The sequence below is a fragment of the Calliphora vicina genome, chromosome 2 (assembly GCF_958450345.1).
Source record: "Calliphora vicina chromosome 2, idCalVici1.1, whole genome shotgun sequence".
In the NCBI taxonomy this organism is placed as follows: Eukaryota; Metazoa; Arthropoda; class Insecta; order Diptera; family Calliphoridae; genus Calliphora; species Calliphora vicina.
In genome coordinates, this window is record NC_088781.1 from 17,792,659 (window position 1) to 17,810,936 (window position 18,278).

Here is an 18,278-nt window from a genome sequence, read left to right on the forward strand (position 1 = left end):
CAGATAACCAACAGTACTTCAGTCACAATATAGTCTCCCAATTAGACTATACAGAGAAAACAAATTCGTAATAGCAACCGAATTTGTTGCCAATCGAATGATTCGGTTGCACACATAAAATTTTTCGGTTCTATCAACAGAAAATCAGTTGATAAAGAAGAATTTCGGTTGAAGCAACCAAACTTTTGTTACCCGTTCTAAAATTTGGTAGCCAAAACTGTAAAATTCAGTCACTAAGGTAGAATCATGCGATTGACAACAAATTCAGTTGCTATCACGAATCTGTTTTCTCTGTGTACAATCCATCAGTCTATTTACAATCGTAGTAGTCTGAGTAGTCGTACAGTTTGAATACATTCACACTGTACTACTGTTATCTACTTTACCAACCCTATATATTCTAATCAGATTATAATCTTAATGTAGTACCACAGTTCTTCATTCCTCTATGTTCCTCCATTTTCACAGTCTTCTGTTACTCTCCTCCACTCAGACTACTGGTTAGTTTGTCCTCTATTCATTCTGCGGAAATATTGTCAGACCTTTTCAATATATTACCACAGTCTGAGCTCCTACTCATGCTACTGTCATCTGTTCAGACTAACATCATCTTAGATAACATTCATCTATTCAAATTGACCACATTTTCTCAGACTAAATTACTACTTATACTAACACTGGCCTAGTGAGATGGAGGGAAACCGACACATAACTGGAGCCGTGATTGATTATTTTGTTACAGGCACCAATTCTAGTTTAATCACTACATTTGAAAGTAACCTATCACCTAGAGATTTCCTAGAAAAAGTAAATTGACACCTTTTAGGCTTTCTGTGACAGGCAATGGAACTAAGCCAAAAGAACTTGTTCCATCATTCTGGCAACAAAGGGATTCCGAGCGAAAAGAATTGCTTATATTTTAAGATAAAGAACGAATTAAGCCAATATCGGATACGCTGTTCCAAAGTGAAGCGTATCCCAGAAAGAGCGTACTTCATCGATCGAAACATGTAGTAGTCGGACGGGGAAAGGTCTGGATTATAAAGCAGGTGAGGCAAAACTTCCCAATCTCATCATTCTAAATAGTTTTCAACAAGTATTGCATCATGTGGCCGAGCATTGTCAGCAGCTCGTAATATATAGGATCCGTTTGCTCCTACCAAATACAGAGCATTACATTAGCGCCATGGATATTTGGTTTTGGTGTCGATTCGGCTGGTTGGTCAGACTTCAAGTACTTCGGCTTATCGTAATTACTTTCTTTTATATCGTTCAAAGATCATTTTGAACATGCAAATCGTCTTACAAGGTTCCCCAATTTCCCAGCATTTGGATGAATCCTGTTGCTCGCAAACTTTTTGAAATTGCTGCTTCAGTAGCTCCTAATCATTTTGCAAGCTCTTGTTGAGTTTTACCATACACTCCATGCAATAATGCCACCAATTCTTGGTCTTCAAACATTTTTGGCTGGCCTGTGCGATCTTTGTTCCGTGGCAAATTCATCACTTTTGAACCTCACAAACCATCTCTCACATGTTGAAACCGATGAAACACATTCACCATAAGCTTTGGTGAGCAATGGGTGTGCATCAGCTTGACCTTTTTTATTTGTGCAGATATTTGTAACGCCCAAAAATATTAGTCTAAAGTATACCTATCGACTTGTAATTACTTTGAGTCGATTAAACGATGTCCGTCCGTCTGTCCATGTAAACCTTGTGCGCAAAGTACAGGTCGCAATTTTGAAGATATTTCGATCAAATTAGGTACATATAATTTTTTCGGCCAAAGGACCAAGCCCATTGAGAATGGCTGAAATCGGGCCGTTATTTCACCTAGTCCCCATACAAATGTTCTGCCGAAATTAGATTTTATCGGTCATAAATGTTTAATTTATAAATGTATCTCCACAAATTGCGCTCCAAATAAGATTTATATATATAAAATTCATGTCACCAAATTTTGTTACGATCGGTCCATAATTAGTCATAGCTCCCATATAGACCCGCTACCGAAAATCACTTTAACGTGCATAAATCTCTTAAAAATGTTGGTATACACACAAAATTCAACATAAATAAGTTTCATATAGACATAAATCACACGACCTAATTTTGGTCCATAATTGGTCATAGCTCCCATATAAGGCACACTTCCGAAAATCACTCAAAAATATAAATTATTGAAATTTTAAAAGAAAAATGTTTTTGCTCTTTTACTTAGTGTAGAGTATTAAATGGTTGGGTTTGACCGACCATACTTTCTTACTTGTTTTAACAGCTATTCATTGGTTTTCATTATGTATTAAGATTTTTCTTTAGATTTTATCACGAAATTTCCATTTTACTCCATCGAATTATATATTTCCAGTAGGCTTTTTGTCGTATGTTCAAAGAAAATAATTTGTTGTGAAAAAATGTAACATACGCCAAATGTATTCTGAACCAAAAAGGCTAATAACGCCTCTTTAATTATAATTACAGTAAACTGGACTTAAGGTTATGAAAATAAAATATTCAAGTTATATTCAATCCAAAACTGGAGTGAAATCATAGGGCCATTTTGAAGAAATTGAATGCTAAACATTCAAGACCGTCTATTGAAAATTTAAGTTTTGCTACATTTGCTTATTGTCATTTTCAAAATTTGAAATGCTTATTTTGCTTGAAAATACTTGATCCATAATTAATTTGTTTTGTAACTCAGTTTATGAATTATTAGGAAATTGGTCATTTCGTCTAGCTAATGCGTATTTTTCCGAATAGGGCAGATTTTTATAAAGATGTTTTTTCAACAATTATTTGGAGAACTAGCTCTTTTTTAAGCTACCCTCTACATTTAGTTTAGTAGCGGCTACAGACTATTATCGCCAATTTGTATGACATATTAGCAGCAAAACCTTAGAAGATGGTGCTAATTTTTCAAACATAAGAAACATAAGTATAGAAAAGATTAATCAATTCTTTACATTGATAGATACTTCTACAATAACATGCATGTATCTGTTAAATGCTATTATTGAATTGTACATTTTTTTTAATATAATTTGTTTGCTAAGAGTAAAACATTTAGCCCTTTTCCTATCAATTACACCATCTTAAACAACTTTACACCTTTAAAACTTGTTTCCAGCACCGGCAACATTATCGGCTGCATCTCTTTTGCAACATTGTAGCCAACTAAAATAACCTTTTATTTTAGTTTGTAGCAAAAAGATTAACATTTTGTAGACAAGTACTAGCTAGATAGACAACAAACAGCTTTAATAAATTCATTTAAAACTTAATTAATTTAAATGCAACATAATAATGACAAAAAGCAAACGGAAATCAAGCTTAAAACTACAAATAAACATTAATATTTAAAGAAAATAAAAATTCACAGGCCCACTACAAACTTGATGTTTAATGAACATAAACAGATTATGGCTTCTTTTCTAGTAAACAAAAAAAAAAACTGAGTTAACACAAAGAATTTAAAGAAAAATCTTAAGACATTTTATAAATTTTTTGTTCAGTACAAAAAACGACTCAACTAAAACACCACTCCTAAATGAATGATTAATGTCTTCACTAAACACACTGAGAAAAACCACTTATTATTACTATAGATAATGTGCAATTCGTAGTTGGCTATTGGAAATTGTATAAAATAAAAAAAATTAACATAAATCGTTATAAACGACAAGTTACAAACGAAAAATGTTTGTTTGCTTTAAACAAAATGTAAAGGAGAATTTATACGAGTGTGGGAATGTAACAGTAATTGTTGAAAAATTTAAAAAAAAACCTATAGTTGGAAAATACAATACTTTACACGATGGTCAATCGTGCATGCCAAAAACAAAAAATTAGAAAAAAGCCAAGATTCTTAGAATTTGAGTTTTTCTGTTACAAAAGAATCATGATTTTGTAAGTTCAATTAAATAATAAAGGCAGAAATAAGACTTGGTAAACACCCTTTTATTACAAAATACATTTCAATCATAAAATTGTGTAAGCCTCATTTTGTAAAATGATCCTCAATCTATGAACATGATATGAGCAGTAGTGTAAAACTTCCTTCCCCTTAACTTTTCGTCATTTACAAAATCTCTCTATTAACAGGTGTCTAAAATCTCTTACATTCTCAATCATAATTAACAAATATTTTCAAATATACCAACCAAATTCCAAAAAAAAATGTTTATCCCCAACACTCCAACAAAACATTCATCATCATTACGCATTATCGATGAGAAATACATTTTTGTTCAGTTTGTGTTGCACGTTCCTGGTAGTTACAAGTTACAAACAACAACAAGCACATGTTCACTGTGATTTTTGTGCAATAAAAACTTAAGAATTTCCTTTTAACATAAATTAATGTCACTTTAGTCTAACCATACGTTACATCAAACCCACAAAATCATTGACATTTTTAACAACTCACTTAACCACAATCTATGGAAGTACAGGCACCGTCGTCATACACAAATACAAATACACTATCCTATAAAAGTTAACACACACTTGTTGTTTTGCCAAGCAAAAATCAATCTCCTTTTGGACACATATGAACAAAAAAACAAAAAATCTCAAGATCTAATGGAACTCACTCTCATTTTACTTTAAAAATATTTTCTTATGTGTTGCTTACATCGTACACTTGGTAGAGGAAAACAAGTCCCAGTTTGTTAAACAGGGGTCTAAGCATTGGAAGGGGGACAACATGAGCAACACATAGGTCAATCATTATGGATGGATGTGGTACAAGTGTGTAGAGTCACAGTAAATGGAGAAGTGTTCTACTTTTCAAATGACTAACAATGTATGAATAGAAAAGCGGGGCAGAGGTTGAAAGGTATAAATTCTTGAAGTGTTTGATTCACAAAAAATATAAGCAATTAAAATATAAGTATAATTGAGGCATCAGTGCAAAAAGTGGTGTAACCCCAAGTTGTGGGTTACACCACTTTTGCGCTGATAGCGTCAATTGTTAGTTAAATTCGAAAAAATGGTCATGTTAACTGATTTTTTCATTCACCTGGTAAAACCTCCTGACTTCGTTATACCGTCAAAATCTTGATTTTGTCATGTAAACTTACGATTTCAATTAAGCTTGATTTTATCCAAGCTATGTTAATTAAGTAGACAATTTCAGATCCCCAAGAATTGTTAATTCGCCTGATGGCAGCCCCTTACTTGTTCATTAATTTGCTTATATGAAAAATGTAAAAAAAACAAGTAATTATACTTTAAAATACATTTTTTTAAATATTTTTAGGTAAACAAAATTTAATTTTTTTTAATTGTTTTTCAAAAATTTTTTATTGTTTTTTAATTTTTTTTAAAAAAAGTTTTTTCCAAATTTTTTAAAAATTTTTAGTTTTTAAATCTTTTTTTTTTGGAAAAAAAATCTATGACAAAAAAAATATTTTGATGAAATTCTGGTTAAAAAATATTTTTCCCGATTTTGACCCATTGTAGCCTTATCTATAGCCTTATCTACATCGTTGCAATGGACTTTGAAATATCTAGCATTAGATATCCATATTGTCTATATTAATCCAGATATAGATCAAAAATAGGTCAAAAATCGAGGTTGTCCCGGTTTTTTGCTCATATCTTCGTTATTTATGGACCGATTTTGCTGATTTTAGATAGCAAACTTCTCGAAAGCATGTCTGACAGAATTATTGAAGATTTGGATCCCGAAGATATCTAGGGTCTTCAGAAAATTGATTTCAACAGACAGACGGACATGGCTTAATCGACTCCGCTATCTATAAGGATCCAGAATATATATACTTTATAGGGTCGGAAATGAAAAATGTAGAAATTACAAACGGAATGACAAACTTATACCCTTCTCACGAAGGTGAAGAGTATAATAAAGGCATAATTGAGTCTATACCACATAAAAAGAACTTGACAAAACATTTTCCATTTAAACAAATGTTAGCAAGACAATTTAGCAAGTTGTCAATGTGGAAATTGTATTTTTCTTAATAAATAGTTTGCTTAAATGGAAAACCCTCTTAAATCTGGGCCCAACACTCAGGAGATGACCCCTACTCATGCAATGCGTTGTGCTGGACATAGGAAAATAAGTTATGGGAGGGAGGATAGAGGGAGTAGTGTTTGTGAATTTTCCTATATTGAAAGAGACAGGAAAGGCTTATTCCACATACGGTCAGTATGGCTAATAGATAGATAATTTTCCCTGTAATGTGTTATGTGATCCACTGTCCAGTCGACGACGAATTGATGATACCTTGCCTTGCGTAGAAAACTAAGGGTTTCGGCAACAAGTTTCCTAATTTCAGAAGAAAACATTCCATTGTAGTATCGGTAGAACAACGATTGTGACGATATTCCAGTGAGTCAATATAGCTGGAACCCCTACTACCACCGATAAGTACCTCCGCCCTCTCCGGAACGAGGTCAAGTAACTCCAAAATCAACCTCAAAGCATCGTCCCATACATGAGAGTTGTATTCCATTTTGGGTCAGATATAAATGGTGTAAATAGTAAGGAGATAAAGTGAAGTATTTCATACACCGCCTAGCGGTCTTCGCACTGAATATTCGTGCTCTAGAACATCAGAAGCTTCAGATTCTTTACTATTTATTTACACAATCCATAAAAACAGATGAAGCAACATGATCTGTCGTGTTAACATACAGCATTGAGTCTTGTGTGCATTAAAATCGACTCTATTCGAACAACCCCAGTCTAAAACTGAACGTATATGAATGGGAAATGTTGCTGTCATCTGCAAAACAAAATATATAGGGTTGGAAGTTTCACGTAGAAGGTCGTTTAGGAAGATAAGAAATAGAGTAGGAAAAAGGTAGGAGCCTTGGGGAACCCCTGAATTGATCTTGAATGAGATCAGATGAGATTCCATCCACATCAACTCGTATAAAGCGATCTCTAAGAAAGCTCGATATAAATCAAGAGAAGTTATTACCGACACCAAAAGCAATAAGTTTTGATAAAAGCTCACTCGTATTCGGATAAAAGCTCACAAGTATTCGGGTTTTTATTCGATTATATTTGAAGAAATGGTATAAATAAGGAAGTAAACTTAAAAAGTTATTTAAATGTAGAAAACGTTAGTTTTTTATTTTTACTCGATTAATCGAGCATTGATTTTAATCGAATAATGATTAGCAATTTAAAAAATGTTTTAAAATTATATATACAGTGACGGACATTACAATAGAATCACTACCAATATTTCATTTAAAACCAGGAGCAATCATAAGGATTGGTGTGGGCCAGAAAATATAAAAAAGTGGCAAAATGTGTTGTGGACGGACGAAACGACCATTAATTTAATTGGTAGTGATGATAAGACATGGGTTAGACATCCAAAAAATGGCAAAAACCAAAAACGTTTAAACATGGTTGGGGAAATATTATTATATGGGGATGCTTTTCTTGGTATTGCGTTGGTCCAATTTATTGGATTAAAGAAAATATGGATAAGCACTTGTATGTAAATATTTTGGAGAATGTTATAAAGACACATGCAGAATGGAATATGCCCTTAAAATGGCTCCTCAAGCAATATAATGACCCAAAGCACACGTCAGGTCTTGCCAAAAAATGGTTTTTATATAACAAAATTCATGTTATGGAATGGCCGTCTCAATAACCAGACTTAAATCCTATGGAAAATAGTAAAAGATAAACTCGGACCTAAAAAATTGAAAAACAAGGAAGAACTTTGGCAGAAAATTCAGGAAATATGGTATGCAATTTCCAGATCTACATGCGAAAGTTTGTTAAATTCAATCCCCAAAAGATTTGATGCTGTTATTAGAAATAATTGATATGCAACAAAATATTAAGAAAACAACGAATTCTTATGATGATTTTTATACCCTACACCACCATAGTGGGGAGGGTATTATGCGTTTGTGCAGATGTTTCTAACGCCCAAAAATATTAGTCTAACACCCACCTTAAAGTATACCGATCGATTTAGAATCACTTTCTGAGTCGATTAAACGATGTCCGTCCGTCCGTCTGGTTGGCTGGCTGGCTGGCTGGCTGGCTGTCCATGTAAACCTTGTGCGCAGAGTACAGGTCGCAATTTTGAAGATATTTCGATCAAATTTGGTACATATTACTTTTTCGGCCCAAGGACCAAGCCTATTGAAATCGGTCCATTATTTCACCTAGCCCCCATACAAATGTCCCCTCGAAATTGGACTTTATCGGTCATAAATGTTTAATTTATCTATGTATCTACACAAATTTCGCTCCAAATAAGTTCTATATATACGAAATTCATGTCACTAAATTTTGTTACGATCGGTCCATAATTAGTCATAGCTCCCATATAGACCCGCTTCCGAAAATCACTTTATCGTGCATAAATCGCTTAAAAATGTTGGTATACACACAAAAATCAACATAGTTAACTTTAATATAGACATAAATCACACGACCTAATTTTATGGTGATCGGTCTATAATTGGTCATAGCTCCCATATAAGGCCCACTTCCGAAAATCACTCAAAAATCTAAATTATTGATATTTTAAAAGTAAAATATTTTTACTCATTTACTTGGTGTAGGGTATTATATGGTCGGGCTTGACCGACCATACTTTCTTACTTGTTTTATTTTTAATCATTTTAAGACTGATTGATTCTATTTGAATGTCACATATTTTATTTAGTCTTTTAGATTTGACATCGTTTTTAACATAAGAATGTTTTATTTTTCTATTTATTGTTTACGTTATGAGCATTAATATATAATGAACAAATTTTAAATTTTGAAATCAAATTTTGTAGTTTTATCGAATTCATATGTAGTGATTCTATTGTATTGTCCGTCACTGTATATTACGAATAACAGCCATTAATTTAGAATTTTTTAAAAATATATAAAGATTTTAGTCGATTATTCCGTTTTCTTAAACGATTAATCGCTGAAAACTAATAAAAGTCCATTATTTTACAAATAGCTTCCATTAAATCACAATATTTTAAAATATGTATATAAAAAATTAATTAATTAAACGATTATTCGGTTCTTCTGAATTGCTAAAATTATTGTATTAAATGAAATAAAATGCCGGTTGAATTGTTTAGTATTATTTAAAAAAAATTATCGGTTAATCGATTAAATTTTCAGTTTTTATTCGAGTATGTCTGACAATGGGTTAAAACTAAAAAAAATTTATGAAATTCTTCAAATTTTTTATCAATTAATCGAGTATTAATTTTAATGGATTAATTCCTAAATATTCGTTTTATATAAAAACTCTTTGCCTTTAAAAGTGTCAAAACCTTGAGTACTTAAAAATTTTGTTGAAAAAATTAATCGGTTATTCGACTTCTTAAGAAACTATTTTAATCGAATATTAGAATTAATCGTAATCATCATAAATTTTAATATATATTCAAAAAAACACTGAATTACTGTAAAACATTTTATTCCCGGGTTGTTTTTTATCAATTATTCGGTTTTGAATAGATTATTCGCTTACTTTAATCGAATAATTATATTTTGAAAACACAGCAAAAGCATTTAGAATTATTTTAAATTCTTAAAGAAATAGTTATAAATAATAACATTATCCTAATAATCGATTAATCGTCCTAGTTTTTATCAAATATGTATATAAAGAAATTCTGCGAATTGTGTCAAACTTGTATTTTTAAACGCATTCGGGTTTTAATCGATTATTAGCTATTTCAATATATTAATCTTGAAATCGGTTAATCGAATATTACAACTAATAGAATAATCGTCATAGATTATAATAAATATATAAAGAAATTCACCGAGTTTCTGTTATTTTTATAAATTTTTTGGTTTCAGAATTGATTATTCGTTTTTTTAATCGATTAATCGCTACAGCTATGTTTTGAAAATGAAATAATTGCGAAATGTTTGAATGAATTATTCAGTTTTTAAATGATTATTCGCTTTCTGTAATCTATTAATTCAGTTATTATTATTAACCGTCATAATTCGTAATAAATATTTACAGAAAATTACCTGCTTTATTAAAGAAAATATCTAAATTGTTCAAGTATTTTTCAATTTTACTCAATCCAAACTGTTTGGATTTAGGCCTGCTGACATTTCACTATATATAAGATCATTTTGATCTATTTCAACCAATATTTCTATGCAGTTTAGCCTTCAAAGAATAAACCCCTTTACATATCTCTCTCTTTAATAATAAATATACAATTTTCCTTAAAGCCTTTTAGGAAAACCAATGTTAAAAACAAGTGTGTGTAAATATTATTTTTGTTTTTTTACATTTTATTCTATCAAACAAATGAAAAACTAAAAAGAACCTGTTGTTCATTATGCCGAACACAAAAACCAAAAAAATAAATACAAAAAAGAAACAAACCAACTAAAACAACTAGAAGATGATGATGATCATAAAAATCGATACCATCTATTATAAAAAGATTTATTTAAACAGAAGCTTTGCACATTTCTTTCTAACTAAGGATTTGTATTTGTACTCATAGTCTCTAGTATTTGTGTTATTCATCTTTGAAATTTTTATATATTTTTCTAAGCTAGAGGCTGCATACAAATGTAGGAAAAATCTTTGAAATAAAAAAAAAAAACAAAGTTGTAAGCATGATAATTGTGCAACACACAGCTCTACAGCTTCAATGTTAAACAGCAACAAGCTGCAGCATATTTACAGACTAACTGCAACAGCATTACTAACAACTACAACAACAGTTTTAGCGCTGTCAGCTCATCCGTCAATTGTGTGTCTCTTACGATTGACATTTAGGGGCCACTGTAAAACTCCATGGAATTGATAACTTGTACAAAACTAGACTTCTATGCAACACACAAACTGATACACTCAAACCAACTATATTTAAGATGCACAAACAAATATTTAAAATCAATTGCTTAACTTTCATTGTTGCATACACGTTTTAAGTTTAAGTTTTAGTTACTTGCAACAACATTTAACCAAGCTATGCTATCTATCTATGGCTTAATATGTATGTTGGATACAGCACAGGTATTTATTTAAATAAATATACACAATTTATGTTAATCACATCGATTCGCAAAATGTACCACGAACATAAGCGAAGAAAAAAAAACACAAAGATTGATTTAAAATGATTAAAATCTATTTTCTTTTCCATATTAAAGTCAAGATTTTCTAAACGGATAAAATGCATGAAAAGAAAACGAACGAATGAATAAATGATCAAAAGAAATGTAGAGCATTTTCAAGTTTTAATATGAATGTTGAATGAAGAAAAATGGGGATTTATTAGAGAGGTTGTATGTAGCTGCAATAACTGGTATTAAATATTGCCAGTATGGATGGAAGTGACACAAGCAATGAAAAAATATTTTCTTTATTTTATTTTTTGTTTGTGGGAAAAAGGGCTGTAACGGGTAAAGATGGACAAGTTTTAATTAAAAAATAGATTGTTATAGATTGTGTAAGTATAGACGTTATATTTTATTAGCGAATTGAATTGAATCCGTTACACTGTTCTGAATTTGTTAACCATTAATCTTGAAATGTTTTTCATAAATTGATAGATTTGATTTAATGTAAAATATTTGTGAAACTAATAAAATTAATAAATTATGAAAACAAACTAAAGCAAAATATGTTTAATCGATGAAACGAATAATCGTTTAATTACTAAAAAATTTATAAACTAGTATAAATATTAATTGTACAAGAATTTTTGCTAAATCAGTTACAAATCAAAAGAAAGTCTTGAACAATTCTATTAAAACTAATTTATTAAGAACTATATTTTTAATCGGATAATAGAATAAAAATTTTAATCGATTAATCGCTTAATATATTTTTATAAATGAACAATTGATTTTAAAGTAAATTATTTTTGAATTACGCTGAATTTAAAAAAAAATGGAATCGGTTATTCGAGTTTTTAAAACAGTATTCGATAAAATTCTGAACAAATATTTTAAATTCATTTAAATCTAAATTATTATTAAAAAAACAAGTAAGAGCGCTATATTCGGCTGTGCCGAATCTTATATACCCTTCACCAAATTATACTTTAAAATAAAATTTTTAAATATTTTTAGGTAAACAAAATTCAATTTTTTTTTTAATTGTTTTTCAAAATTTTTTTAAAATTTTTTTTTTAATTTTTTTTTTTGGGAAAAAAATTGTATGACAAAAAAATTTTTTGATGAAAAAAAAATTCGGGTTAAAAAATATTTTTCCCAATTTTGACCCATTGTAGGTCCAACTATATCCTTATCTACATCGTTGCAATGGACTTTGAAATATCTATCATTAGATATCCATATTGTCTATGTTAATGACTTAGTAATCCAGATATAGATCAAAAATCGAGGTTGTCCCGGTTTTTTGCTCATATCTCCGTTATTTATGGACCGATTTTGCTGATTTTAAATAGCAAACTTCTCGAAAGCATGTCTTACAGAATTATTGAAGATTTGGATACAGAAGATATCTGGGGTCTTCAGAAAATTGATTTCAACAGACAGACAGACGGACATGGCTTAATCGACTCCGTTATCTATAAGGATCCATTACAAACGGAATGACAAACTTATATATACCCTTCTCACGAAGGTGAAGGGTATAATAAAGCGAAATCTTTTACATCGAGTATTAAATTAAATTGATTAAAAGTTAATTGAAACAATAAATCGGTTATTAGATTTTTTAACGAATATTCAATTAATCGCTTGAAAAATTCTACTATATTAAATTTAATTTATTATGACATATAATTTTAATCGGATAATCGATTAAAAATTTTAATCGATTAATATTTTTAATCGGTTAATCGAGTATTGATTTTATTTGACTAATGGTAATAATTTTTCTTGATTTGGAAAAAAAATCTTTAAATCCTTGTTATATAAAAAATCCTCTACTTAACTAACCATTTGTTAACCAAATTTTTATTCGATTCATCGCTTTAATTTTTTTTAAAAAATTATCTTCAAATTTTATTATCTGTAAAGTTGCACTAAATTAGAAAAAATTTATATTTGATTTTGTAATGTTATTCGAATCAAATAATAGAATATAGAATTTATTCGATTAATCGATTTTTCTAAAATTGACAAATTGGTTTTAAAGTTCATCATAAAGTAAATTACACCTGATTAAAAATATGGATTATTCGGTTTTATAAAAGAGTATTCGGTTTTTTATTCGATTATACATAAAATTAATTTCTTTGAAATCTAGATAATAAAAGTTTTTAAACAGACTTGATTAAATATTATTTTAAATCGTTTAATCGTGTATTGGTTTTAATCGATTAAAAAGCATTTCAAAGGTTGCCTATATAAAGAATGAAAACAAGTATTTGAAGCAAATATTTGCTTTTTAATCGAATATAAATTTGATCCAATTAATCGTTAAATATCTGTTCACAATTTACAAATAGGACTCAAAGATCAGAATGTAACAAATTAAAATAAAGTAAAAAAAAAAAATTAAAAGATTATTCGCTTTTTTATTCGATTTAATAGTGACAAAATGCATAAACACCAAATTATAATCTTTAAAATCTTTATAATGAGAATTGTTAATAACAAGGATGGATTCTTCTCTTTAACTATTTAAAAGAATATTAATTTTAATCGACTTTATACTTTATGGCTTAAAGCTTATTTTAATTGAGAAATGTTTTAACTGTTTATTAGATGGGAATTTAATCCTATAATGGTCATAAAAATATATTATGCGGTTTTCGTAATCGATTAGAATTATATTCTGAAATGCAAAACATGGATTATTTAAAGTAATAATAACAATTTACCGAATCATTTAAAATCGGCTAATCGATTAATCGTCTTAAATTTTAATAAATATTAAAGAAAATCGCTAAATTGAAAAACAATTTATTAGCTTATTGATTTGTGGTTTTTAATCGATTATGTCTATGGTTTTGTATCGACTATTCGCCAAAATTATCTTTTACAAGCCCATAAAATACATTTAAACTAATCAAAAAACTGTATTAGTTATAGTAAAAATAAATTATAGCGAAGAAATAATTGGTTAATCGATTAAAAATAAATTTTTGTTCATATATAATCGATTATTCGAGTTCTTATTCGAATAAATACATCAAAGAAAATTTGCAAAATTCATGTAAAATATTTAATTTTCTTATTATTTTGTAATTACTTAACGAATATTCGAATTTCTTAATCGATTAATCGCTAAAATATTGTTCTGAAAATCGAACAAATATATTTGCAATTATTTCAAATCTTGATTAGTTAAAGTAATTTAAGAAAAATTGCGATTCATTTATAATCGGTTAATCGAATAATATAAATAGTCGTCCTAGTTTTTTTATAAATATTTAAAGAAAATCGCAAAATAAATAAAAAAAATATGTCCTCATTGGTTTATGTTTCTCAATCGATTATTCGACTTATCGCAAAAATTAATCGATTAATAAATTAAATAAAATCGCTAAATTCATGTGAAATACTTTATATTTTTATCGTTTTTTAAGTACTGAACGATTGTTCGCAATCTTAGTTGATTAATCGGTAGAAATTTATATATTTAATAGCCAAACAAATCAAAAAATTTAAATATTGATTACATAAACTAATACTTTTGTCAATAATAGTTATGTAGTGTGACATAACTATTATTGACAAAAGTATATACATTTTTAGAGGATAATTTCAATACTTTTGCTGCACAGTGGGGAAATAAATCAGTAATTATAAATAAAACTCGAATAGACTTTTTCATGTTAGTTTTATTAAAATTTAATTTTTGTTTTGAAATATTATAATTTTTCAGAAAATTTTTATTTGCATTGAATTATTATTTAAAAAGGATTTATTAAACACTACAATTCCATAAACTTATGTAAATGAAAGTTAATACTTAAATCCTATTAAACTCCTTTCAAAAAAAAATACTTTCAAAAACACCTAATTAAAGCAAATTCATAGATCTTGCAAAAGAAATTGCTCCAAAAACTCCCTTCTAATTACCAAACAAATCATTTCACACATGAACACATGCAAAAAAAAACAAAAATTATTTAAATTTTACATCCACCCCACTCACTCAACTCAACTAACTCCCTCGTATTCTATTCTCTCATTTCAGGTGAAATCACAACACGCGAACCATTGGATCGTGAACAGCGCTCTGTTTATGATTTGGTGGCAGAGGCTCGCGATCAGGGTACACCGTATCGCAGTTCACGCGTCGCTGTCAAAGTCCATGTAACCGATGTCAATGACAATCAACCGAAGATTGTTGATCCGCAAGAGGATGTGGTCAGCGTGCGAGAGGAGCAGCCACCAGGCACTGAAGTGGTGCGCATACGTGCTGTCGATCGTGATAATGGGCAAAATGCATCGATCACTTATTCGATATTAAAAGGTCGTGATTCGGATGGCTTTGGTCTGTTTAGCATAGACGCCAACACGGGTGTCATACGTACGTTGGTCGTGCTGGATCATGAGGAACGCAGCATTTATCGTTTGGCTGTGGCAGCAACAGACGGTGGCAATCCACCAAAACAATCAATACGTTTGCTGCGTGTTGAGGTGTTAAATTTGAATGACAATCGACCAACGTTTACCAGCTCAAGTTTAGTATTTCGGGTGAGTGTTGTTGTTTCCTATAAATATAAGTATTTCTAAGTGCCTGAGCTGTAACAGCTAGATGTATGACCCTTTTGTTGTTGTATCCCTTTTGGATTTTTTTGTTTTTATTTAGTTTAGCAACACTTGAAGTTTTCATGTTTGTTGGCTTAAGGGGAAAGTATGGTATGGCATCAAAAAAAACCTACAAAAATAAGCAGAAACAAAAACTTATAGCCCACGCCTGAGTGCATATTTCCATTTGCCATACAGTCAGGTCTTTAGAAAATTGTACATATGATGGTTACATAGTATATATGTAAATATATATGTATTTATGTAGTTTTATTTAAACTAGCAATCTTGTCAGTAGTTAGTTGTTGTACATAGAAGTAGTTTCTTGTTGTTTTCCTTATGGAATACTGTCTTTTTTAGGAAGTCATGCCAATGTCTTGTGTTTGTCGTTTTTCCTTCTTTTTTTTTTTTTTTGTTTTCTTCTTATTCTTTAGTTGCAGTTGTTATTTCACACAATATTCAAATTCTAAGAATTCTATGCTCAAGTCTTTTACGCTTATAACTTCTACTTAGTTGGTTTTTTTTTTGTTGTTGCTGCCTTTACTTATGTTTTTTTTTGTATATTCTTCCATTTACCATTACTTTTGTTATACCCTTCATAAGGCTATAAAAGTTTAACATTCCGTTTGTAATTTCTACCTTTTTCATTTGCGATCCCATCAATTAATGCAGTGTGGATCGTAATAGATAGCGGAGTAGATATAACCATGTCAGTCTGTTAGTTTAAATCAACCTTCCGAAGCCTAAATATGTCCTAAATACATGATTTATATACCAATATTTCCACCACAGTCCTAGTTCGGTTGCTATTTAAATTCAAGAAATTCGGTACATAAATGGCTGAGATATAAGCAAACAACCATGGCTACCTAGATTTTTACCAATTTTGTATCTATAGCTGGATTATTTAGTCAATAAGTCATTAATTCTTAATATGGATATCAAATGCCAGATATTTCAAAGACCTTTCCAATGACTTATACAACGCAATTGAAATTCGGACCGAAAATGGACCAAAATCGGGAAAAAATATTTTTTTTACAAACAAATTTTTTCAATATTTTTCTTAAACAAATATTACTTTTGTTATACCCTTCATAAGGGTATAAAAGTTTAACATTCCGTTTGTAATTTCTACATTTTTCATTTGCGATCGCATCAAGTAATGCAGTGTGGATCGTAATAGATAGCGGAGTAGATATAACCATGCCAGTCTGTTAGTTTAAATCAACCTTCCGAAGCCTCAAAATGTCATAAATACATGATTGATATACCAATATTTCCGCCACGGTCCTAGTTCGGTCGCTATTTAAATTCAGGAAAATCGGTCCATAAATGGCTGAGATATAAGCAAACAACCATGGCTACCTCGCTTTTTGACCAGTTTTGTATCTATAACTGGATTTTTAAGCCCTAAAGTCATAATATGGATATCAAATGATAGATATTTCAAAGACCTTTCCAGCGACATATACAACCCCATAGAAATTCGGACCGACAATGGACCAAAATCAAGAAAAATATATTTAAAAAATAAAAATTCAACAAAAAAATTTTTCTTAAAGAATACCTTCGTGAAGGGTTTATAAGATTCAGTTCAGCCCAATATAGCTCTCATACTTGTTGTTTTTTTCGTTAGCTTTTTGGTATATGAGCAAAACTACAACAATATCAAGAAAATTGCAACATTTTAAGTAACCGTAAGTGTTAAGACTTGAAAGGTTGCTGCTGCAAAATAAGAGAAAGAGCAAAGTCGAGAAAAAAAATTCGTGATCTTTGACTTTTAAATGTATGTGGACTGTTTTCGTATGGAAAATTTACACTCACAAACAAATGTATATGCAAATATTCTTTAAACAAGGGGAAGGATGCTAAGCAGCAAGTTAAATAAAAATCTTGCTTTAAATAACAGCTAAAGAACTAATTAAAGCATACAAGAAGGAAGGATACAAATCCTTTCTAAAGTTTTTGATTGTTATAGAAAAGGTTCATATTTAGAGCCCTTTAACATTATCTGGCTTTTTAAGCTATACATCCCTTTGAAAAGTTCTTTATTTCAATACACTTTTTATACCTTTGTACTGCTAAAAAAAAAACAAACCAAAAAAAAACAGACAATATATGATTAAATAGCTGCTCTGTTTTATTTCTCACATACATACTACATCTAGTACTTATACGAAATACTAACTACTCTAAACAAACGAACTTTAAAAAAAAAAAACAAAATTTTGCGAACTACTTGTAGTTTGCAGCAGATACATGTGTGACAATGATTTGTAGCATCACGTGACAAATGTTAAATACACGAAAACTAAACAACAAAAAACTTACTGAAACTGAAAATAAAATAAAAAAACACAACGATTTTCTTACCAAGAATCTTAAAGAAAAAAACCCTCTACCACAAAACAAAGGAATTTGCCGCTTATTTGTTTTAGGATTTTGCAAAAAAAAATAAAAGGTACAAAAAAGGAAACTCATTTGTTAGCGCGCGAGTGTGATGAAAATTGTGGCAAACATACAAAAACTGACTGAAATAATAAATAAATTAAAGTATAAGGCGTGGGATTTTTAATTTTTGTTTAAGAACAAATTGT

At 29.8% G+C, this 18,278-nt stretch overlaps 1 protein-coding gene across 1 annotated transcript in view; it reads left to right on the forward strand.

Annotated features, from left to right (window-relative positions):
* Positions 1-18,278, forward strand: part of ds (dachsous cadherin-related 1) — a 315,159-nt gene that overhangs the window by 265,122 nt on the left and 31,759 nt on the right. The window contains exon 9 of the mRNA XM_065502404.1: positions 15,122-15,624. Coding sequence (XP_065358476.1) covers positions 15,122-15,624 — 503 coding nt within the window. The remainder of the gene's footprint in view (positions 1-15,121; positions 15,625-18,278) is intronic.